The sequence below is a fragment of the Myotis daubentonii genome, chromosome 8, assembly GCF_963259705.1.
Source record: "Myotis daubentonii chromosome 8, mMyoDau2.1, whole genome shotgun sequence".
Lineage (NCBI taxonomy): Eukaryota > Metazoa > Chordata > Mammalia > Chiroptera > Vespertilionidae > Myotis > Myotis daubentonii.
In genome coordinates, this window is record NC_081847.1 from 83078917 (window position 1) to 83102833 (window position 23917).

Here is a 23917-nt window from a genome sequence, read left to right on the forward strand (position 1 = left end):
CTGAAGTCTTTAAAATTTTCTTTAAATGATATTTAACAGGAATGAGGATAAGAATAAGTAAAAAAGAAAACAAAAACAATGACACAAAAGAGCAATTGCTGATTTCCCATAGCTAAGTGACAATCCCCAGGCAGAAGCTAGGAGAGAGAAGAAAATAGAGGGCAAGGGAAGGGGAAAGAGCCTACATTTTCCTTGACCAAGTTCAGTTTCTCTGGCTAAGTTCAACCCAGCAGTTGCTTTGAGGATCTTGACTCCAAGAGCAATTATCAAGCAACAGTTAAATTTGAGACAATTAACCACATATTCTGACTGGAAGCCTTTATAAATTTCCATCTAGTAGATGCTAAAAAAAAAAACCCCAATTCTTATTTTTATGATAAATAAGACCTGAAGTATACACAATAATGTCCATAATTCAAATTATGCAGTATCTGTGTCTGACCAAAGCAAATAGACAAGATGTAGCAACAGCAGTATTACCTGATCATATAACCAATCCGCTTCACAAACTGCCTATAGCGTGCTCTATTAAAGGTTTCTAACCCCACAGCCAGAAGTTCCACTAGTGAGTTGGCAAAAGCAAAAATTTTCATCATCTCTTGAGGTCTTGTTGTTTCAGGTAAATAATCACCTGGAAGTTAAAATCAAAGAAAAGAAAAAATTACAATTGTTATGAAGAAACACTGAAAGATACAGGTATAGATACCTCAATAAGAAAACAAAGCCAATAGGAGAAGAATTAACAATTCCCATTTCTCTGGCTCCTGTGTTAATGTGAAATGGGAAACTTGAAACAAGGTATAAAGTTAAAACAATTTATTTAAGCTGGGTAATGTGTGCGCTAGTCACCCTTTTTGCAGTTAAACACTCTGTAGGAAATTACAAGCACAGAGAAAGGAAGGAAGCCTCATCAAGGTATGATGCAATCACCTCTGTAGAGCGTGGCGGGGCACAGGGGAACCTGAATCAGGAACCTGCACGAGGGTAAGACTTGATGCTGAGTTCCTGTGTTTGAACTTGGCACTACCACATTTTACATATGACCAAAGAATTAGTCTACCTTTTGCCTTAAACCCAAGAAGATGTTGAAAGAGTTCATGAAATGGAAACTGTGAGAAAAGGATAACCAAGTCATCTTCATTAAGGAGAATCCAACCAGTCTCAGGGTCTTCATCCTAAAGGAAAAGATGCAAAAAGCATGTCCACTGATTTGATCAGATCATACTATGGTCTAGAGTTACAGAAGCTAAATTATCACAGGTCTCAATGGTACGTGTGTGGTATTCTCATGAGCCTTCATCAAATTCTTTTCTGGGACAGAGATTTATGGCATGAGTTCTATGGATGGGCTGTAAATCCCCTGAAATTGTGAGTACAATTTACGTGTATCTGGGTCATGTCCATTCAGTAATAACTAATTGAAAAAAAAAAATTCTTTACAGATCCACTAACCATGTGTATAGTAGAAAGAAAAATCAATGAGGGTTATCTTGAGAAAATGGATTTTGATCATTAAAGTCTCATCAAAAATAGAAAACCATCTTCTACTTTCAAAAGAGAAGAACTGAGTAGTTTATTAGAGGCAAGGCAGAACCCTGGTAAGCTCCAGTTCTTTATGACACAGCCTCACATAATCTGTGGGTGATATCTCAAGCCCAGAAAACTGTTTCTACAAAAAATACAATCCTAACATAAAGTTTACATAATCTGTAAATATTTCCAGGTTCTATTCTCTCAGCTCAACAGGGATGTATTCTAAAAGTGTCAGCATAGCACACTAGATCAGAGCACAGGCCCTAGAGGCCCCGCCACTTAATAACTGTATGACTTGGAACAAATTCTTTCACCCCTCTGACTTCAGTTTACTCATCTGTAAATGGGACCACAGCAGTACTTGCCTCATGGGGTTGTTGGGCACATTAAGTGAGATAATATGTGGAAAGTGCTTAGAACAATACTTGGCACATAAAAAGAGCTCAAAAATGGTTAATCAAAATAATGCAGACATGACGAGTTACCTCTTCTCCTCCTTCATCTACTAGTGTCCACGACCCAGACGCAGGCCCCGAGGTGGATGGCTTCCCCTCACTGGGCTTCATGTGACACAGGAACTCTGCTCGATTTCTAAAGGACAAATGACATCACTCCAATCACAAACACGGACAGCCCACGCGCGTACATTCTGGATCACCTACTGACCCTGAAGAAGCGTCAGATATTGACCCAATCTTCAAATGGTTTAAATTAGTAAATAAGAAATAAGAACTGACTAAAACTCAAGGAGACCAAAATCTCACTAATTTCAGTGCAGAGACCACTAAAGATGAGAGTAATTACATAAAAGCGGTTAAAATGTACCAGTCCTGCACACAGTAGGACCTCAATACACATGGACTGCTGCAGTACCTTAACTCTAACCAGGCTTACAGAGTGTTGCCAGAGAGATGACTTTAAAAAATCATGCTTTATTGAATAAAAAAGGATAATCCGCAGGTAATGCAGAAGCTTGTTTAAGGCACACACACACACAAATACATCTAAATGCAAAAACATTTTTAAGACAAATCACATGTACCTTGTATCTAGGAAGGGAAAGAGTAATCAGGAAGAGTTCCTGCCAGCCAGATTTTCACACGGTGTGGGTGGATTAGAGAGTAGGTGCAGCCAGAGAAGTTTCTTCTCTGAGACCACAACCCAGTTCTCAGTCCTCTGTTCCTTCCTCTCTGGCCTGACCCTCAACATTCATACATTCCTTCCCTTAACCAGGAAGTTTATTCTATGATCTCCAGCTCTGTAGCTCTAGAGCTGCCTTTCAACTCGAGAAGTTCCAGTCCTGAAGCTCCGAATGTCCACTGGTTTCTGTCACTTGTGTATCCAACTGAATATATGCCTCAAAGACCTCAAATTTTCCTCCTTACAAAAGAGCCCTCCCTTCTGTCTCTGCTGCCTATTAGGGCTGCCAATGCCCTCTCTATCACGAGAGCTCAGAAGTCTATGGCGTTATACCTGAAGCACTCCTTTCCCAGATTTTCTTTTATCAACTACCTCATCCTTCTGTAGGGAGATGACTTTAGGTTCCCCTCTTTCTCTTTCCCACTACCATTACCCCAGCTCGGGCCTGGAAGCACACAAGCTTTCCAAGACTGAGAGCCAGTGGTGGTAACACTGTTCAAGGTCACATAGACACAGACTCTGCCTTCTCCCCAGTTAAGGATGTGTCTGTCCTTTTGATGCTGGGTTGGGTCCAGAACCAGGAGAGCCAGGCGTCCATACTGTAATTCAGTTGCATACCTTCTGCCTCCAGTTGAGGCTAAACTTCCTTAAATATAACTTTTATCCTTGTTCAAAGAACCCTCGATTGCCACAAAGGCCAGACCATATCAAATCTAGGTCCCTCTGTCTTAATGTCAAGGCCTTTTTTAATCTGACTCACCCCATTCATCTGTTACCATCCCAGCCAGCTGTCCTCCCACCTGTCCCCGGCACAGCTATCCTCACCTGCACTTTGGGCCACTGCTCACTGTTCTCACTACAGTGCCTTCTACTCCTTCTCTCCTACTGAAATCCATTCCATTCTTCAAACCCAGCTCCTCCACTCTGACCCGCTCTGACAACTCCACGCTACTCTCTTTATTCTCCTTACGTCAATCATGGCTCCACAATTCAGCACTTAAGTCTCTGTGGGGTTTATTTCCTCTTTCACTAAAGCTGTTCTTCTAAGAAACAGATCATCCTTTTGTCTCTCCCCACAGTATCTGTCACAATGACGTATATGACAGGAGAGGCAAACCCACTAAAAGGGAGACCCAAAAAGGTTAATGGGGTCACTTTGGGACAAAGGGCATCAAACCCAAAGAAAATCTGCAACGTTAAATTCTGGAATGCTGACCCAGGCCTTGATAGTTCTTTAGATATGGACAATTTAGGAAGTCAATACTTTGACAGAAAGAGCATTTCAATTTCCATTTCAAAAAGATCTTCCACTTACTTGACAGGAGACATTAGCAGGGCAAGGGACTGCATAAAATGAAAGACCCCTGAGGGGTTATTCAAAACTTTGATCTGAAATCAAAAAAGGAAAAAATATACTGTAGAAAACCAACAATGCAAGTATCCATAATCTTAGTTCACAGGAATTCTGAGAAAGGGAGCTTTTAAAAAAGCAAAGATGGAACTGGTACCTAACCCACAAGAGTGAGAGCACAGCTCATGGGTTAGCTGGCAGGACTGATTCAGATGTACTTAAAGAGCAGAGGTAGCTGAGCAGTTTATATCAATTACCTGAACAGTATCAATATGGGTCAAAGGACAATACTGATATTTTAATCAAAAATTAAAAAATCCTCCTTCTACCTAAAACAATTGAAACTTCGCCCTGGCTGGATAGCTCAGTTGATTAGAGTGTCATCCCAATGCAGGTTCAGTCCTGGTCAGGGCATATACAAGAAGCAACCAATGAATGCATAAATAAGTGAAACAACAGATCAATATTTCTTTCTCTCTCTCTCTCTCTCTCTTTCTCTCTCTCTTCCTCTCTCCCTCTTCCTCTCTAAAATCAATAAATAAAAGTTATTTTTTAAAAAATTCAAACTTCTTGCCACTAGAAATCCTAAAAGAAAGGTAATGTCAAGAGGTTGAACTTTGCTCTAGCTGGCTTGGCTCAGTGGATAGAGCATCAGCCTGCGGACTGAAGAGTCCCAGGTTCGATTCCGGCCAAGGGCACATGCCTGGATTGCAGGCTCGATCCCCAGTAGGGGGTGTGCAGGAGGCAGCCAATCAATGATTCTCTCTCATCATTGATGTTTCTATCTCTCCTTCTCTCTTCCTCTCTGAAATCAATAAAGAAATACATTTAAAAAAAAAAAAAAGAGCCTGAACTTGGCATACACCTGGCTTCTACTCGTCTGAGTGATTGCTACTAGAAACAAAACAACCCAAAGGCAATCAGCAGAGAGGAAAGTCCATAAACCATAGAATCCACGCCTAAGTTAATTATATGAGAGTTGATCACACAGACCTGGACATGTGCCAATATTAATAAACTTTGAGATGCTGGTAGTTTCTGCTTCACCTGTACCAACTGTGGTGTGAAGTGGATTAATTTAGAGAGCTGTGTTGAGTATTACAGAAAAAAAGTCCGAGAGAGCCTTCCCACATAGAAATTTTACAGAATTAAATACTACTGAGCCTACCAAGCCAGACTACAACAGAACTTTCGCAGTTCTACTTCATTTCATCAATTATGCTCTTAGTGTGGCCTAAGAACTTACAGCATAAAAAACTCCCATAAATATATTCTGGATGTATTTTAAGAATTTTATCTGAAATATCAATATTTTTTTAACTAGCCTTTTTTAAAAGCAATTTCTTTAGGAATAATGTTTAACAAAATCTCCCTCCCATGCTGCTCAAAACCAGACGGATATTCATCAAACCTGAATGAAAGGAACAGCCCATTTGCTAACACCAGCTGGGCATCGAAGAATATGGTTTAGAAGGAAGAGTTGATCTCCAAGACAGCCAGCTCTTTGTAACACTGATACCTGAACAACAAAGAACATATAGTTTCACGATTTAAAAAAAAAAGAAGAATGTATCTAGCAGTCTAGTGAAACACTTATCTGATGTTTATACATATGTGATCTTTCAAAAGAGTAACCAGGCATAAGATACACTATTCACTGGTTAAGTTTCCACCACAGAGGCACACAGAGGCCTATGAAGCTATGAGTACTACGATAAAAATATCTTCTGTAATTTCTCTGCAAAAATTGTACATCTGGCAAATTTCAAATCACTAACATTCCTGGCCATCTGTGAATAGACAGAAGTCAAGTATTTTAATCTAGTCTCAGTTTGTAATAGTTTCTCAAATACAAATAAGTATATTTGGAACCTCATCCATATTTAAGAACTTCAGTATGAACTCCAAAACAAAACAGCACCCAAGGCAGCCCCATTAAGAAATATAACCAATAAGCAAATCACCTTCCCTATAACACACCTAACATCTTTCCTACGTTTTTCGAACATCTTTCTTTTTCGCCCTAAAAAATTTTAAAGTATGACTAAGTGTAAGATTAAACATAAAATAATAAAGAAATATAGAAAATTTTTAGTTCAGATACCTATATTCTAAATATGAATCTAGTCTTAAATGTAACAGGCTTCACACATTTCTATTTCTTCCTAAGTTGAAGCTAGAAATCATTTAACATAAAGTTTATCAGAGAGAAAAGCACTTTGTGTTTAACAATGCAGTAGATAAATGTAACTTAATTCCATGTGTCATGATCAAAGACAATGTCACTAATAAATTAAATGAATTAGCTAAAGAAACTGTTGGAGAAAAACTATAATGAAAGAAGAAATAATTAAGTAATCAGGGAAATAAAGGAAAAACTATTGTATCTATTTCTATTGCTTTACCAATTTTTGCAGCCAGAGAAGAATATCATCGCGGAACTGAGTATCTTCATTAACTCTCCTGGTGAACATAAATAAGACACTAATGCACTCCTTCAGTTGACACAGATCAGAGGGAATGCTCTCTGCCTGTTTAGAAGCTATAAATTAAAGAGAGAATTAAATGAATCCCATATAAATGGTGTTGGGGGGGCGGGTGTTTATTATCTTCACTTTAAAAAACTACTCTTTAAAATATTTACTTTAGATAAAAATCCAAAAAGAAAAGCTGCTTCAAAAATATTTGAATTTCTACTAAATATGTAAACCAAAAAAGTATTTAACTTTGTTAACTATTTCAAAGCAAGAGAAAATTAACTTATTAAAATTTATTTTTTATTTAAAAAGCAGCAGCTCTAGATGGTTTGGCTCAATGGATACAGCATCCCAGGTTTGATTCCAGCCAAGGGCACATGCCTGGGTTGCAGGCTCAATCCCCAGTACGGGGGGTGTGTGCAAGAGGCAGCCAATCAATGATTCTCTCTCATCATTGATGTTTCTATCTCTCTATCTCTCTCCCTTCCTCTCTGAAATCAATAAGAAATATATATTGCCCTAACCAGTTTGGCTCAGTGGATAGGGCGTTGGCCGGAGGACTCAAGGGTCCCAGGTTCGATTCCAGTCAAGGGCATGTACCTTGGTTGCGGGCACATACCCAGTAGAGAGTGTACAGGAGGCAGCTGATCGGTATTTCTCTCTCATCAATGTTTCTAACTCTCTATCCCTCTCCCTTCCTCTCTGTAAAAAAATCAATAAAATATATTAAAATATATATATATATATATATATATATATATATATATATATATATATATATATATTAAAAAGCAGCAGATCTGTGGCACAGGCCCCAGCTCTTTGATTAGTTATGAGATGGGGTTGGGGAGGATTTTTTACTTTAAGCAATTCTAATATATTATACTTCCAGATATAAAAAATACATGATTCAATTAGTATAATTAATACTGTACACACACTATAGTAAAGCCTAATTTCTTAAAACCCAAAATAAGATGAAAATTTCAGAACATTAGATCCTCTGATGAAAATTAAATACACTAACAACCCAATAAGCTGGACAAACGAAAATACAGTGCAAGAGACAGAATGAAAAAGTACTCGATTATCAGTTTTACAACCAAAAACTCTACTTGGACCTGACTTGGTCCAAGCACATAAATTAGGACAATACGGGACATTAAGGATAAAGAGTGAGCTTGCTGGCTTCCTGGAGAAGGAGATGATAGCCATGGGGAAGGTAGACCTCACACTGCTCCCTAAAAACGTTAGTAAGGCAAGTCACAATCCTATATTGGGGAGGCAAGGTAAAACCACCCATACAATGGTACTTTGTAATATCAATTACTGTACAATCAATTCAACCAGATTGTACCCCTCAACTGCAGACTACAAAAGTGAGACTTTCATTACTTACACACCTCGGCCTTGCTGATGAACTGCTAACGATCTCAGAACAGCTGAACTATTAAGCAATGTATAAATGTAAGACTCCACTTGCAACCTTGAGAGCACAGACGTGTAGGAGTGCAGAGCCAGGGTCTGGTGGAGGTGCTCAGATTTGGCATCAAATAGCTTCTTTAGCTCCCCCAGTGCATTTTCACTCATCTCTACTCTTTGGTAGCGGTGATAGCCCGAAACTTTCACTTGATCTGCACAGATACCCTAGCAGTAGACAAAAGGGTAAAATAACAAACCAGTTACTCTTTAGACTTTAAATAATCAGGCAGCAGGTATACGACGCATAGGTTTCAGTACCATCTTCAACATGCTTATAAATCATGGTGAGGGGGGCAGTAATACCACACAGAGAACAATAAAGTATAGAATCACATACCAAGGAGTATAGTGCCAAGTATACTGCCAATCACCAATGAGTCACAAGTTCAGAGAAGAGAAACCCTAAGGAGTAGGTGGGGAAAGGTACAAGAAAAAATAGAGCTTGTCCCTAAGACTCTTATGATTGATGATCTACTTCTACTTTTACAAACCCACTAAGGTCCACGTGATATCCCCCTCAAGTGCAAGGGACCTCAAAATATCTCTGTACTCATCCTCATCATTCATTGTGACTCTGTTCAAGAGAAGATACTCCTTCCTTTCCAATACTAACACTGCCTGCTGTGTTGTTTCTAACCTCCTTTTCAATATCCCCAAATGTCTCCCTCTCCACAGACTCCTTCCTGTCTACAAAGAGATACACAGGTATCCCAATGAACGAGAGGATTAGGGGGAGGGAAAATCACGGGTTTCTCCCTGGTATCTCCTCATTTCCCTTCGATGAAAAGCTTGTCTAGAGTGGCCTTCTCTTCCCTGCCATTCCTTCCAAGCCACTAGGAAATGGCTTTCCTGGTGGTCACCATGCTGTCCACAGGGACACATCTAACTGCCTTGCTTGTTTCCTCATCTCCCCTTAACCTTGTTCCATGAATCATCCTCTCCTTGATACTCTCTACACATTGAATATTCTTGTCATTATGCCCAAGGTCACAAACTAAAAAGTCCACAGGCTGAATATGACTTGGACACATGATTGCTTGGCCTCTACTCCTGTGTGTGTGTGTGTGTGTGTGTGTGTGTAACAGTAACAAATCAAGATCCTTCACATTTGGAAAATCGTAAGATGTGGCAATGCTGGATCAACACAACCACACAGCAATAATCAGCTAGGACTCAAGAGCAGCTGCCCCTGCTGGACCAGACATGGGTTTACTCAGTGACCACTACCCCTCTCAGCCTGCGTCATTTCCTCAGTTACCTGCATGGCCCTTGCAGGTGCCTGAGTTTAGATTCCTGCAGTAAACTACTCAGCTAAGACAGGCTCAGTGTGGGAATAGGGAGCAGACTCCAGACCTAGAGGGCATCAAAGGAATAGCAGTTCCCCAGGCTCCAGAAAGCTTAACAGAACACTAGTCAAAATACCTGTACAGACAACTGTTCCTCCTTAAAGTGCCAGAGTTGACTTTTAGCATTTTGGCAATCAGATGTCAGAGCAAACAGCTCAGCTTCCGCCAGAAGCAGCTGCTTCCTACATCGTGAATAGTTCAAAAGCAACTCATAAAATTCATGCCTGTCTTGATGAGCCATGCTGTCAAATTCTTCTAAATATGACTCAACATTTTCCAACCATGAACCAGGCTCAAAGATTTTTAGCTGTTCTTTAGTAAATGGTACTACTTCTGGTTGAGATGGGAGCTCCGGGTAGAGTCGCTCATTATGGAGCAAGGGTTTCGGGGCCACCAAAGCTGGCACTTCAGCAATTTCAGCTGGCAACTGGGGATACAGTTTTTTCACTCTAGGTGGCTGAAAAACGTGCACAGCTTCACAAGAACTCTGCAAGCCAACATTTTGTAGCACCTCTGAAGAAAGATTCAAGGCCTGCTTGTCTTCTTTGCTATGCTGAGTTTCTCTGACTTGTAAATTTTCCATTTCCTGCTCATTATAAGAAAAACTAGATTGCAGTGTGCTTTCAGGAGGCCCACAGTGTACCAATTTACTTTCCTCTACGTCTGTAAAGTTCTTGGGGGTTCCTACTTTGGTTCCAACATTGTCTCCAGGATCAACCTTCAGCTTGACTGCATCACCCCCAACACAGGCTCCAACCTCCTCTCCTTCTTTTAGGGTCTCTGCGTTCCATGTCAGGGACCCTTCATTATTTATAGTTAAGGAGGAGAGTTGTACATCAAACATTTCACTTTCGTCTTGTCCATGGGCATCATTCTGGAGCTCGGAATCAGTTAACACCTTTGGATGGTCTCCTGTGAGTTCACAAGCTGGAGTAGGGATTTCCAGCTCTCTGGAGCTGTTCGCAAGGGAGACTTCATCAAATTCTTCCCTCTGAAGAGTTTCATATTTCTTCTTTTCCTAAAAACAAGATTTATACAGTGAAATAACTTATAATAGTAACCAATGTTTTCAATGAGGAATCTTAAACTTGTATATAAAAATCTAAATTTTCTCATTCTAAGCTGCCTTTTTTTTTAATAGAAATTAACAAGCTGATAAGAAAACACAAGGGACCCAAAACAGACGAAACAATCTTGAAAAGAACAAAGTTAGAAAACTGACAATTTGCTTTTTCTTTTTTTTTTCCATTTCAAAACCAACTACGATAGTATTACTACAGTGTGGTTCCAACACATGAATAGACAAATAGATCAATGGAACAAAATTGAGAATCCAGAAATAAGCCCTCCCTTTTAAAGTCAATTGATTTTCAACAAGAATGCCAAGACAATGGGGGAGAAATGGCACTGAATAACTGATATCAAAAAATGAAAGTGAACCCCTACCATATATAAATATTAACTCAAAGAAAATCATACAACTAATCTATATATATAAAAGGCTAAGTGTCTGTCTGTCCGACTGTTAGCTATGATACGTACTGACCACCAGGGGGCAGACGCTCAACACAGGAGCTGCCATGACATGACCGTGCACTAGCCATCTATATATATAAAAGCCCAGTGACCGGAACAACCAGTGGCTATGATATGCACTGTGGCAGCCAACTGGCCTGATCCAGGCCCCAACCACGCCCCTCCCAGCTGGCCCCGCCCCCAATTGCCCCACCCCACCCCGATCGGGGGCAGGGCCAGCCAGCCAACCGCCTGTGGCACCTCCCTCCAGCCAGCCTGGCCCAATGGGCCCCCATCGGAACGGGCAGGCTGGACCCCACCCATGCATGAATTCGTGCACCGGGCCTCTAGTTTAAAAATAAATGGCACCATGGACCTGGCGTCAACAAACCAACACTCGGCTTCCCCCAAGTGGGACACAGGCCCCGCCACCACCCCAGAGCGACAACCCACCAAATCGCAGCCAACGCTGCCAAGACCCCATGGCGCAAAATGCGGTCCACAGCCCAGCCCAGCCCAGAAACAGTCACTGTGGATGCCAGGTAATGACGTCACGGAGCAACGCCCGGCTTCCTCCCCCTAGTGACGACTAGCCTCTTTGAAGTTTCTTCAGCCCAGGAACCTGACTTGCTTTATAGCCAGGTGCAAACATTTTACAGTTTAACTAAATGTCTGTGAAGTGTTTTCCCATGCCTCATCTCATTTGATCCTCACAGAAGTCCTGGAGTAGGTAGACAGGAGACTCGATAGAATCCTATTTTTTTTTCATTGGCAAGATGCAAATAACACTATTAAAATATTTCTTCTAATTAATTTCCTTTCAATGTGCACAAATCCGTGCACCAGGACACTAGTATAAGAGATAAGACAAAGCAATAAGTCTTCATGACCTTGGCTAAGGTAGGCCAAACCTTCGTAAGACAAGACACAAAAAGTACAAGTGACAAGAATTTAAAAATAAACATAGATAAACTGAACTTTATAAAAATTTAAAATTTTTGTGCTTAAAATGAGACCAGGAGGAAAATGAAAAGACAACCCCACCGAATGGGAAAAAAATTTTGCAAATCAGTGATCTTATAAAGGGTTTATATCCAAAATGAAAAAAGAATTAAAAAAAAAAAAGAAAGTCAAAATGCTAAACCACATCTCAAATCAAGACTTAAAAACTATCCTAAGTGCAGTTTCATCCTCCCATAGGAGTAGAATTCAAATCAATTAGTCTGGAATTTCCTCTTCAATACTGTGAGATAATTTGCTTGATAAGACCTCAGTCTTCCCCCTCAGGTACAGTGTCCCTGCCTGAAATAATCCACTCCTTTTTACTTATTTTTTAAATATATTTTTATTGATTTCAGAGAGGAAGAGAGAAACATCAATGATGAGAGAATCATTGATTGCTGCCTCCTGCATGTCCTCTCCTGGGAATCAAGCTCGCAACCCAGGCATGTGCCCTTAACCAGAATTGAACCTGGAACCCCTCAGTCTGCAGGCTCTATCCACTGAGCCAAACCAGCGAGGGCAATCCACTCCTTTTTAAAAATTGGTTATAGAGAGAGGAATTAAGAGAGAGAGAGAGAGAGAAAGAGAGAGAGAGAGAAAGATAGATCAGTTGCCTCCTGCATGCACCCCTACCTGGGATTAAACCCACAACCTGGGTATGTGCCCTGAATGGAAATCAAACCCACCACCTTTTGGTCTACTACAGGATGATGCTCCAACTGAGTCACACGGGCCAGAGTTGAAATAATCCTCTCAATTTCTTAGTCCCCCCCCTCCTTCTGCCTATAAAGCCTTTCATTTTGTTCAACTCCTCAGAGGACCCTTCTAGTTGCTAGATGGAATACTTCCCAATTCACGAATCACTTAATAAAGCCTACTAGATCTTCAAATTTACTAGTTAAATTTCTTTAAGAGAATTCTTCTAACTCAATAATAAAGAGATAAATAAGTCAATTTAAAAATAGGCAAAGGAACTGAATACACATTTCTCCAAAGAAGATATACAAATAACACATAACAAGATGCTCAATATCATTAGCCATTAGAGAAATGCAAATCAAACTCACAATGAGATGCCACTAGGATGACTACTTAAAGTCAGATAATAAGTAGTGGCAAGGATGTAGAGAAATTAGAATCCTCATACACTGTGGTGAAGGCTGAACAACCCTGTGATCATACTAAAAACCAGTGAATTATACACTTTACATAAGTGAATTGTATAGTACTAGTATTTTTTTTATTAAATATATTTTATTGATTTTTTACAGAGAGGAAGGGAGAGAGATAGAGAGTTAGAAACATCGATGAGAGAGAAACATCGATCAGCTGCCTCCTGCACATCTCCTACTGGGGATGTGCCTGCAACCCAGGTACATGCCCTTGACCGGAATCGAACCTGGGACCCTTCAGTCCGCAGGCCAACGCTCTATCCACTGAGCCAAACCGGTTTCGGCAGTACTAGTATATTAATAATAGCTCAATAAAGCTGTTAAAAACAAACCTAAGAGATTTTAAACACTTACTGAGTTGAGAAATAAAGAAAAGTAAGCAAGTAGAGACTGGACTAGGGAATAGAAGGAAAAATTTTAGTTCTCTTTTCTGAAACTCTGAGACCTCTGGGAGGATAAATGCTAACCAGAAGAGAAGATAAGCTGGAAGCAGGCGCATGACAGGCCACATGATCAAGTGCACAGAAAACAACCACACCTCCTCCAAGCCACAGGCTACATCATGTTTCCTCTCCAGCCCATCCCTCATGCAGTTTTTAACCTCCTCGTGTCACTCTCGCCCCACTCCGACTCCACCTCACGCTTCCACTCTCCCCATTGCAGGATTGCCCTTGCAATTTCAAATTCTCCCCCTCTCTAAACAAAATAAAGTCTCCAGCTGCTACTCCCAAACTTGCTGCCCACTTCCATCAGATCTACCTTATAAGGAATAATCATAACCACAATAATAGCAACAGATAATGTGGTTAGATAATCAACTAAAGAATTTTTTAAAGCTTCTAGCCCCTCCAGGGAAGAACCAGAAGCCTTTAGATTTTATTTTCCCTGGGAGAAGAACTTAATGCTTCTCGTGGTTTCAAAAGTGGGACCAAAGAAAACTCTCTACCTGTGCAGATACGAAAGTTAGGTAAAAAAAAAAAAAAAAGGAATTAACAGAGAGTCGTCCCAGGGAAGAAGGTGAGGGAAAAGAAGAAGCTGAAGATGTAACTGGAAAAATGGACTAGCAGATCAGAGAAGGACAGAGGGAGAGAAGGAGGGACAATGGTAACGTTATCGGTGTAACGAGCTTTAAAACCGGGAAAGAGTGCCCTAGCCACTTTGGCTTAGTGGATAGAGCATTGACCCTCGGACTGAAGGGTCTGATCTGCCTTTGATTTTTCACACTGTGTTCAATAAATGTTTCTTAGGCCTCTTTGGCTCTGGATCTGCCTTTGATTTTATGCCTCTTCGGATCTTATGCTTCTTTGGATCTGATCTGCCTTTGACTTTCGACACTGTGTTCAATAAATGTTTCTTGAGACGATAGTGATGATGACCTATAATTTACAAAATTAACTACCAACTACATGCTGAGCTCCATCCTAGGTACAGCATCCTAATATGAAGAAATTATTGAATTATCCAACAAATATTTATACTTACCATGTGCTCTTGTACATTTAGAAGTTTGGTTTTTGCCCTAGCTGTTGCCTCTACCTGGACATTCTCCCCCAATATTCACAGAGCTAACTGCCTGATCTCTTTCATGTCTTTATATAAATGTCACCTTCACTAAGGATCACCTTAACAAGCTATTTAAAATTCCATCCCTTCCTAATATCTCACCAGTACTCCTTTCCTGGCTCTTTTGCTTCTTTCCACAGCACTTATCACCTTCTAACATGATATATTTCATTTGTTTGTATAGGGTTTTTTGTTTGTTTGTTTTCTCCCTCTAGAATGCAAGCTCCGTTAAGATCAGGTTCTTTGTTTTTCCTTCTATTAGTCCCAAATATCTAGTACAGTTTCTGGGACATAGTAGGAGTAGGTGATCAAGAGTGTTTCTTCAACAAATGAATGACTCTTAAGGGGCACAAAAGGAGCTACATAATAATATACAGTATCCCCCAATTTCATTCCCATAATCACTAAAGAAAGGGAGGGACTAAGAGGTACAAATCATCTAGGCTGAAGAGCAACAGGGGATAGGGGTTTTAAAAGTCTTTCTGTTATCAGCCTTCTGGGCCACATCTCAGTCTATCCTTAGCAATCACCGTATACTCTCACTATTAATGAGTTGTTGGCATTCAGAATTTAAAATTAATTATAAAATACTTTCTATGACTATAAAATACACTGCTTCTACAAAGTAAGTCCAATCTAAAAATCTACTGTTCTTAACCTATAATCTACCAAGATCAATAAAGTCATGGTCTTCTGAGGTGGGGGATATATTTGGCAGATGACTTTTTTTTTAATGAAAATGTTATTAGGACTAACTCTTAGGTATCAGGTGATAACCGCAACCTAACAATGTGAGGTCATCTACCAGGTGATTAACAATGAAGAATGCAGGTCAGCTACTGGGTAAAATCCAGAAGCCGCCCAAAGTATTCCAAAGACAATAGCACATGACACTACTCACTTCCTGAAATGAGCCTTGGAACTACTTTATGACTCTGTAAATAGTTGCCAAATTATAGCACAGATGGCAAAGGTTTCATTAATGCAGGACTTTATGATCAATGCCAAACCATAACCAGTGCTAAGAAATGAATCTACTGACTCTAAAAGAAGAATTAACTTTCTAGATTGACAAGTATGGGGGCCTTACAGGTATTGTGCACTTTTTCTATTTGTTTCCTCACACCACTCAGGAAATCCACCAGAGTAAACTCTCCTGAGTGACAAAGCTTGGAAATATTATTCAATACTGATATTTACTCCTTCATCCAACAAATATTACCAAGGGCCTACAAGAGCTATGAAAGGTAATAGGAACAAGACAGACAAGATAGGTCCCTCCCTCACTGAGTTCACAGTTTAAGGAACAATAGAGATGTGGACAAAGTAACTACAAGTGAAATGAATGACATAAAGATGCAGAGTGGTACTGATGGATGGGGGGCAGGCAAGAGCACGAAACAGACATGAAGCTGAGAAAAAAAGAAAAAAGGAAAAAAAAGCCAAATCATTGAGGGCCCTGAGTCCATGCTTAAGGACTTTACAGACTCTAGCCTCTGGGCTATAGCAAAGCTTTGAAAGGTTTTCAGGAGGAGAGTAATCCGTTTTTTAAAATATCAATCCAGCTTTAGTTCAGAGAATGGGCAGCAAGAATGAACATGAAGAGGCCAGTTTAGCCAAAAAAAACTTCCTTGGAGGTTGTTGGTGCTTTAACTTGAGTTTTCTCACTAACTGCACTAACTGCATGCCTTCGGCTTACCATTTCACTTAGCTAGGCTTTAGTTTAATCGTTCTTTTAAAAAAAAATAGAAATTAAGAATTAATTAAGATTGTGTTCTCTACAGACTGATGTTTACAAGTTAAACACTATTATATTCTCGGTTCAGGGAGCTTATGCAGGGCTGACCATGGCTTTTTTCTTTCTCCTCTGTTTTGATAGTTCTTACCCAATTAATTGCAAAAGTATTTCTCTTGAAAATGTTTCTGCAATTAAGTAACATGATGGCTTTCTCCACAAAGAGTAACTCCTCACAGACCTGGGTACACGGATGCACATAACACCACTAGAGTCTTTTTAAAAGGCATCATAATGAAAGGGATTCACCTAAATCACGTACAGCTTATTAAATATGGTACCTTTGAACACTAGTCTCCTGTTCAAGCCTTGTTCCCACGAGGAAATCAGATCTGGGTCTCATTTTTAAGTTACCCCTGCCCTGGAACACCACCCATTTGAAGAAATGAAACTATCCTGGACTTGTAATACTATCCTCATGATTTCCTTAACGTAAATTCAGTTTCAGGTAAGCCAAAATTACCTAGGTCCAGCCATCCAGGGGTAGCATTTAAGCTGTTCAGTGTAAAATAAATGTCATTTCAGAAAATATATGGGAACAAAATGAAAACTCGGATTACACCTAAACACAAGTCAACCTGCAAACACACCAATACCGCGTGTCAGTCTATTCCTGTGAGTCTCGCCCTAGTTTAACTTCTGGGCGTTCGTGCCCCTTCCCCCCTTAAGCAACCAGGATAATGATCAATAACTAGCACCACCACCACCACCTAGAATTTTAAAAGTGAAGAGGCCCACCACTACAGTCTACTTCCTGTCTGTCGCTATCCATACAGCCAAAGGGGACAATCGGTGCGTGGAGGAGAGGTTCCTTCACTGAAAAGGTTCTCCAATTATAAGGGAGAAAAGAGACAGGTTCAAAGAGGAGGCTGGGACGAGAAAAGCTGCTGCATGGCAGGAATCCAGACCCAGGGAGGAAAGTCAGGAAGAGCCCAGCGAGGTCAGAGAAACAAAAAGCAAAGGCGGACTCCTGACAGTCCGGCAGGGGGACGCGGAGGGGGAACAGAGGGCCAGGATGGAGTCAGTAGGCGGTGGGATCCAACACGGGGAGGCGGGGGGCAGCGTCTGCGGAGGACTCAGGGGATGGGGAGAGTTGGCCGGGAAGGCCCAGAGAGGAAAAGGGAGACACACAGCCCCGCCAGGGGCTCGCAGGGGCGGGGGTGCGGGCGGAGGGATAGCCTCACCTTGGTTTTAGTCCGACTGGCCTTGGCCTTGGCCCGGCGTGCGGGTCTCACGGCCTCAGCCATAGACCCTACGGCGTCGGGCGTCGCTGTTTGTTTTTGTCAACCCCCTGTGCTTCCCACAACCTGCCCAGCCCCGCCCCCCGGGCTGTCACATGATCAAATCTCCGCCACTCCCGGAGCAGGGGCGGCAGCTCGGAGACTCTACGGGCTGCCGCGTAGGACAAACCACTGCGGGAGTTCTTCTCACTGGATGTGGTGGCCCCGCCCCCTTTCGCCCAGGCCCCGCCCCCTGGCCCAGGTGCTCTGGCCGCCAGGCCCCTAGGGGCGCGCTAATTCCTCTGAATTGCCTTGGGCCGCGGGGAGCGGCGAGGCGCGAACCGTCAGTTTCCCGAGCTCTGCCGAGCCACACTGTCTGGGTCCCCGGTGCGCTCGCACAGGTCCACCACGTGGGCTTAAAGGAGCCCGGGGAAAGGTGCTTGCCTGTTCATCTTATTTTGATAACCAGATCCAGTTAGCCTCATTCTCTGGTTAGCGCTTAAGGAAAGCACCTTGATGTCCATCGAAGTTCAGTTTCCTCTTTTGTAGAGGAGAATGACGGTGCTTGCCTTTTCCGGTGTAATGAAGGTTAAATGGGCTAATCGTGAAAAGCGCTTGGTAGTGGCAGGCATGTCAATAAATAGTAGTTATTATCATTACTATACAAATTCCCAGGAAAGAGACATTCGTCCTGAGGAAGGCAAAGGAAAAAGCAATAAAAGAACCATAAAAATATTATTTTTAAAAAATATTTTTTATTGATTTCTGAGAGGGAGAGGAAGAAACATCAATGAGGGAGAATCATTGATCGGCAGCCTCCTGCACACCCCCCACTGGGGATCGAACTGGCAACCCTGGCATGTGCCCCGTGACCTGGGGATTCATAGGTCGATGCTCAACCACTGAGCCACGCCTGGCCAGGCCATAAAAATATTCTTTTTTTTTTTTCAGGAACTTATTTTTAATCAAGAAGAAAAACATTATCCAATATATCTTCCCTAATTTAAAATAGAGCATTTCTCTAAAAATTTCTTTATATAGATTTTACTCGCCCTCTTTATTTAAAATTCCAGATGTGAAAATTTTGGCCCCATCTCCCTTTTCCTGTTCTACAATTTATTTTTTTCCAAAGCCCTTAATAATTCTTTTTTTTTAAATATATTTTATTGATATTTTACAGAGAGGAAGGGAGAGAAATAGATAGTTAGAAACATCGATGAGAGAGACATCGATCAGCTGCCTCCTGCACATCTCCTACTGGGGATGTGCCCGCAACCCAGGTACATGCCCTTGACCGGAATCGAACCCGGGACCTTTCGGTCCACAGGCCGACGCTCTATCCACTGAGCCAAACCGGTTTCGGCAATAATTCTTAAAATACTAAATAATTAGCTTAATGTTTGTGTCTGTTAATCTGGGTTGAATATAAAGTCCTCAAGGGCAGTGTTCTTCGTTTTGTTCCTTGAGGCATCCCAAGGGCTGCTAGACCCCTGGCCAGCACATAGTAGATGCTCAGTTAATATCTGATGATTCAAATGAATGAATGTGAGTTGTTTTGTCTGATGTGGGATAAGATAGTTGGTGTGTATGGGAGGAAAAGAAAAACAACAACTATGAACTCACTGGTAGCATACCCTAGAATGTGTTAATGTAAAAACATTCAAACCTGTAAAGAATTTTTGTGAGTTTATTTGAGCCAAACTTTCAACAACTGCTGGGAAGCAGAACCTCAACGAACTGGGATTAATGCTCCGGAGAATGGTGGTATTTCACCTTGTTTTGTACTTTACAATCAAAGGAGGAGACATAATGGGTTACATGAAATCCATTGGTGATAGATTAGGGAGGTGGGAGAAAGAAAGCAGCAGAGGGGGGGTGTTAACCTCTGGGATTGGATAAAAAGTAAAATGATAGACACATACTTCATTTGCTTGGTGGGTACAGGATAGTTAACAGTCAACAATAAACATGATAACAATAACAATGAAGGAATTTGTGATATCTGTCCTGGCACCCAGGGCATTTGGTTGTGCCCTGAGAGGTCCAGAAAAAAGGGAAATTACAGGTAGCCTTAACATTTCTATGATATGTTATCATAGATGCAAAAAGACAATAGGCTCAGTTAAGTTAAAGATTGACCTTGTCAGGGAAGATACTGGCTCTGGATGTGACTACCCACCATGACTGCTTTTAGTTAAAGTTTTAATTTCAGACCATCCTTGTGGTTACTTTAGGTCTTAGAGTTTACAAGATTGCCATGCAGGCCTTCCCTGAACTTGCCAGATTAGCATATGGCCCCTTTCATCCACCAGTGAAAAATCCAGGAATATGGCATGAAAAGTGGAAAGGACTTCAGAGATGCAACCTGCATAGTGTCTTGTTGAAGAGCTCATCCTATATAATAAAAGAGAAAAATGGTAATTGGCGTACGACGATACCCTTTTCATTGGCTAATCAGGGCTATATGCAAATTAACTGCCAACTAAGATTGGCAGTTAACTGCCAACTAAGATTGGCAGTTAACTGCCAACTATGATTGGCAGTTAACTGCCAACAAGATGGCGGTTAATTTGCATATGTAGGCACAATGCAGGGAGGCGAAAGGGAAAGCAGGAAGAAGCCCCCTGCCACTGACAGTGATCGGAAACCCAGGGGGGAGCTAAGAGCTGGGGGGCAGGGCAAAGGCAGCCCTGGGGCCGCCTTTGCCCTGCCCCCCAGCCATGATCGGAGAATCAGGTGCCTTTGCCGCCCTGGCCAGTGATAGCAGGAAGTAGGGTGGAGCCAGCGATGGGAGTTGGACACGGTCGAAGCTGGCAGTCCCAGGAGCTAGGGGCCCCTTGCCTGGGCCTAAAGTGAAGCCCACGATCGCGGGGCCACTGCAGCTGTGGGTCCCCGCTGCCCGAGCCGGACGCCTCAGCCAGAGGCGTCAGGCCTGGGCAAGGGGCCGATCCTGCGATTGGAGGGTGAAGGGGGTCAACACCTGAGGGCTCCCAGTATGTGAGAGGGGGCAGGCTGGGCTGAGGGACACTCCCCCCACACACACACCCAGTGCATGAATTTCGTGCACCGGGCCCCTAGTTAAACATATAAAATAAAGCTACTAAAACTATACAGGCACTTTGTATACCCTGCGAGAGAGGGGGGGTATAAGTATATATAAAATTATCACAGGCAAAACTTGGCCAATATTTACAAAAATGTTTATACCACCATTACTACCCACAATTTTTGCTGGTATTTCTTCTGGTCTAGAAAATTCTGTCTGGCCTCTGCCAATTCAAATCCTTTTGGCCTTCAAAGTTCTCTAAGTGTCTGTCACTACTAACAAAACAGAACTGGCCCTACCTTCACTCCCCATGCTTTACAGCTTAGTTGGGAAGCAGACACAATGTACAGACAAATTGCAATAAATATATGACAGCCTATGGGGAAAAGCAGGCATATTATGTGTTTATAAACTGAATTTTTTAGAACTTAGTAGAATTGTGTAAGAAGTTATGTTTATTGGTCAGTTCAGGCAATAGAATAAATCAAAATATATTTCATACTGAAGTTTAAATGTTTGAAGGAATCTACACTAATAAAAGAGAAACATGCAAATTGGTGTCACTCTGCTACACCTACCAGCCAATCAGGGTGACTATGTAAATTAACCCAACAAAGATGACAGCAGCCACGGAGCTGGAGGCTTGGGTTGCCCCCAGTGATTGAGGAAGCCAAGCTTCCAGCCTGCCCTGGCTGCCACTTAAGGTAGAGAACAACACACAGGCATGGCCGGGAGCCTGAGAGATCAACATAGAGGGGCGCCTGCTCCGAGCCTCCGTGGTATGGCTGGGGGCAGGCACCCAGTACACACACACACACACACACACACACACACACACACATGGTGTGCCTGCTCCAAGCCTCCCACGCGGCTGGAGGAAGGCCCCCAGCGGGGACACACACTCACACACACACACACACACACATGGCACCTGCTCCAAGCATCTGCTGCCAGACTGTGGCTTAGGCCCTGGGGAGTGGGCCTAAGCCGTCAGTAGGACATCCACTGAGGGCTCCCGGACTGTGAGAGGGGGCAGGCTGGGCTGAGGGACCCCCCCCAACCCCCCAGTGCACGAATTTTGTGCACCGGGCCTCTAGTCTCTCTCTCTCTCTCTATATATATATATATATAAAAGCCTAAGTGATCAGACGGCCGGTTTCTATGATGTGCACTAACCACCAGGGGACAGATGCTTAATGCACAGTATTGGGCTCCCTCCTGTCTGGGTCAGGCCTGCGGGGATCAGGCTGAAACCGGCTATCCAACATCCCCTGAGGGGTACTGAATTGCAAGAGACAGCAGGCCAGGCTGAGGGAACCCACCAGTGTATGAATCCATGCACCAGGCCTCTAGTATAAGTCATAAATGGGAATGATCATTTAACAAAGTTTGGTCTATTGAATTTGAGTTGACCAAATGTTAAAGTTCCCCTTTGAAAGTGGTTAGTTAAATGTATTAGATTTATAAATACAAAAAGAAAGTTATAAAGATAACTTGAAAACTTAAAACTGAATTTTAAAATGTGTATAACTTGAATACATTGAAGATTCATTTTAAAATAATTAAAAAGTTACTTTAAAAAATAATGATAAATATCTTCTATACATAAATGCTTTCTTCAGTCACTCTAATACAAAATCACTTCAACAGCAAACAAGGTTAATTACTGGCCTAATTAGCAGTGAGGGCTTTGCTACTGCTGTTTTCTAGATGGTAATAATTATCATTTCTTGAGCTTTTACCATCAGCCAGAAACTGTTCTGAGAACTTTTCACATAACTAATTTAATTCACATAACAACCCTACAAAGTCAATAATTTTTATCGTTCTCATTTTATAGGCAGAGATTAAGTAAGGCTCACAGAAGCTGAATTATTTGCCTAAGGTCACACAGCTAGTAAATGGTGGAGCTCGGATTTGAGCCAATGCAGTTGTGTAGTATAAATGGACTTTAAGATAGGAAGTCAGGCTAGGTCTCTCCATTTTTACAATACTCTATACTTATACACTGAGGCCAAGAAGAATATTAGAAATATTTTGTTTAAAAGACACTGGATTATTTATAGTAGTCACAATGTTGACTATTGGATATTGGCTTTATTTTTTTCTTCAAATTTTTCTATAATTGTTTTATTGTTTAACTAGAGGCCTGTTGCAGGAAGATTCCTGCAAGAATAGGGCTTCCTGAGACCGCAGCGAAGCAGAGAAGGGAGCGAAGCCTTGCTTCCTCCCTTCGCCACTTAGCCCTCGGCTCCCTCCCTTCTCTGCCACCTGGGCTCTCTCCCTTCTCCGCTGCTTTGCTCCCTCACCAGGTAACGGATCCAAGGCCCAGATCCCCCAGGCAGCGTCGGGTGCTACCGGCCCCACCTCTCTGGGTCACGGATCCAAGGCCGGGGTCCCCTGGGCAGGGTCGCGCGCTGCTGGCCCCGCCTCGCTGGGTCAGGGGTCCAGGGCCCAGGTCCCGCGGGCAGCGTCGTGCGCTGCTGGCTCCGCCTGCAGCATGCAAATTAGTCGCCATCTTTGTTGGCGGTTAATTTGCATATTGTGCTGATTAGCCTATGGGAGGTGTAGCAAAGGTACAGTCAATTACCATGTTTGTCTATTATTAGATAGGATAATAGTTTTAAATTATAATATTCTTTGTTTAATATATTTTTATTGATTTCAAAGAAGAAGGGAGGAGGATAGAAACATCAATGATGAGAATCATTGATTGGCTGCCTCCTGCATGCCCCCTTCTGGGGACCAAGCCTGCAACCGGGCATGTGCCCTTGACCCGAATCAAATTTGGGATCCTTCAGTCCACTGAGCAAACCAGCTAGGGCTATAATACTTTTAAATGTGTCTGCAATCAGTGTAGAAGTACAAATAATAAAAAGTTAATACTCCTTACCCTGGAGTTAACCATTATTAACAGTGCAGCATACATCCTTTCACATTTTTTCTACCCATGTACAAATATCACATTCTGAAATACTCTATGCATGTATTACCTGTGACCTTTTAATTTATAAATCTTGGAGATATTTCTTTGTCAGGGAAGATAGCTCTACTTCATTTTTCCTTTAATTAATTAAATGTTCCATAACTTTATTTAAACCAACTTCTGATGGTCATCGTTACTTCCAATTTTTCCACTAATTAAAAACAATGCTTACAAGTGACCATACTTACATATTTTTGAGCATCTTCTATAAGATAGATGTACTTCTATAAGATAAATGCCTACATTGCTGCTCAAAGAGACATTCTCATTTATTTTTATTTTGGGCAGT

The 23917-nt window shown here is 41.8% G+C and overlaps 1 protein-coding gene across 6 annotated transcripts in view; it reads right to left on the reverse strand.

The window, feature by feature from the left end:
• Positions 1-17695, reverse strand: part of EPG5 (ectopic P-granules 5 autophagy tethering factor) — an 84238-nt gene extending 66543 nt beyond the window's left edge. For 5 of the 6 annotated variants that reach the window (XM_059707206.1, XM_059707207.1, XM_059707205.1 and 2 more), the window contains exons 1-9: positions 17561-17695; positions 9406-10347; positions 7905-8148; positions 6430-6566; positions 5436-5543; positions 3989-4062; positions 2019-2124; positions 1061-1175; positions 481-631 (exon numbers count right to left, since the gene is read on the reverse strand). In XM_059707206.1, the coding sequence (XP_059563189.1) occupies positions 481-631; positions 1061-1175; positions 2019-2124; positions 3989-4062; positions 5436-5543; positions 6430-6566; positions 7905-8148; positions 9406-10347; positions 17561-17623 (1940 nt within the window). In that variant the 5' untranslated portion in view covers positions 17624-17695. Of the gene's footprint in view, positions 1-480; positions 632-1060; positions 1176-2018; positions 2125-3988; positions 4063-5435; positions 5544-6429; positions 6567-7900; positions 8149-9405; positions 10348-17560 lie in introns of those variants that run through there. The other variant, XM_059707210.1, reaches the window with a different exon arrangement.
• Between the last annotated feature and the right edge of the window lie 6222 nt (positions 17696-23917).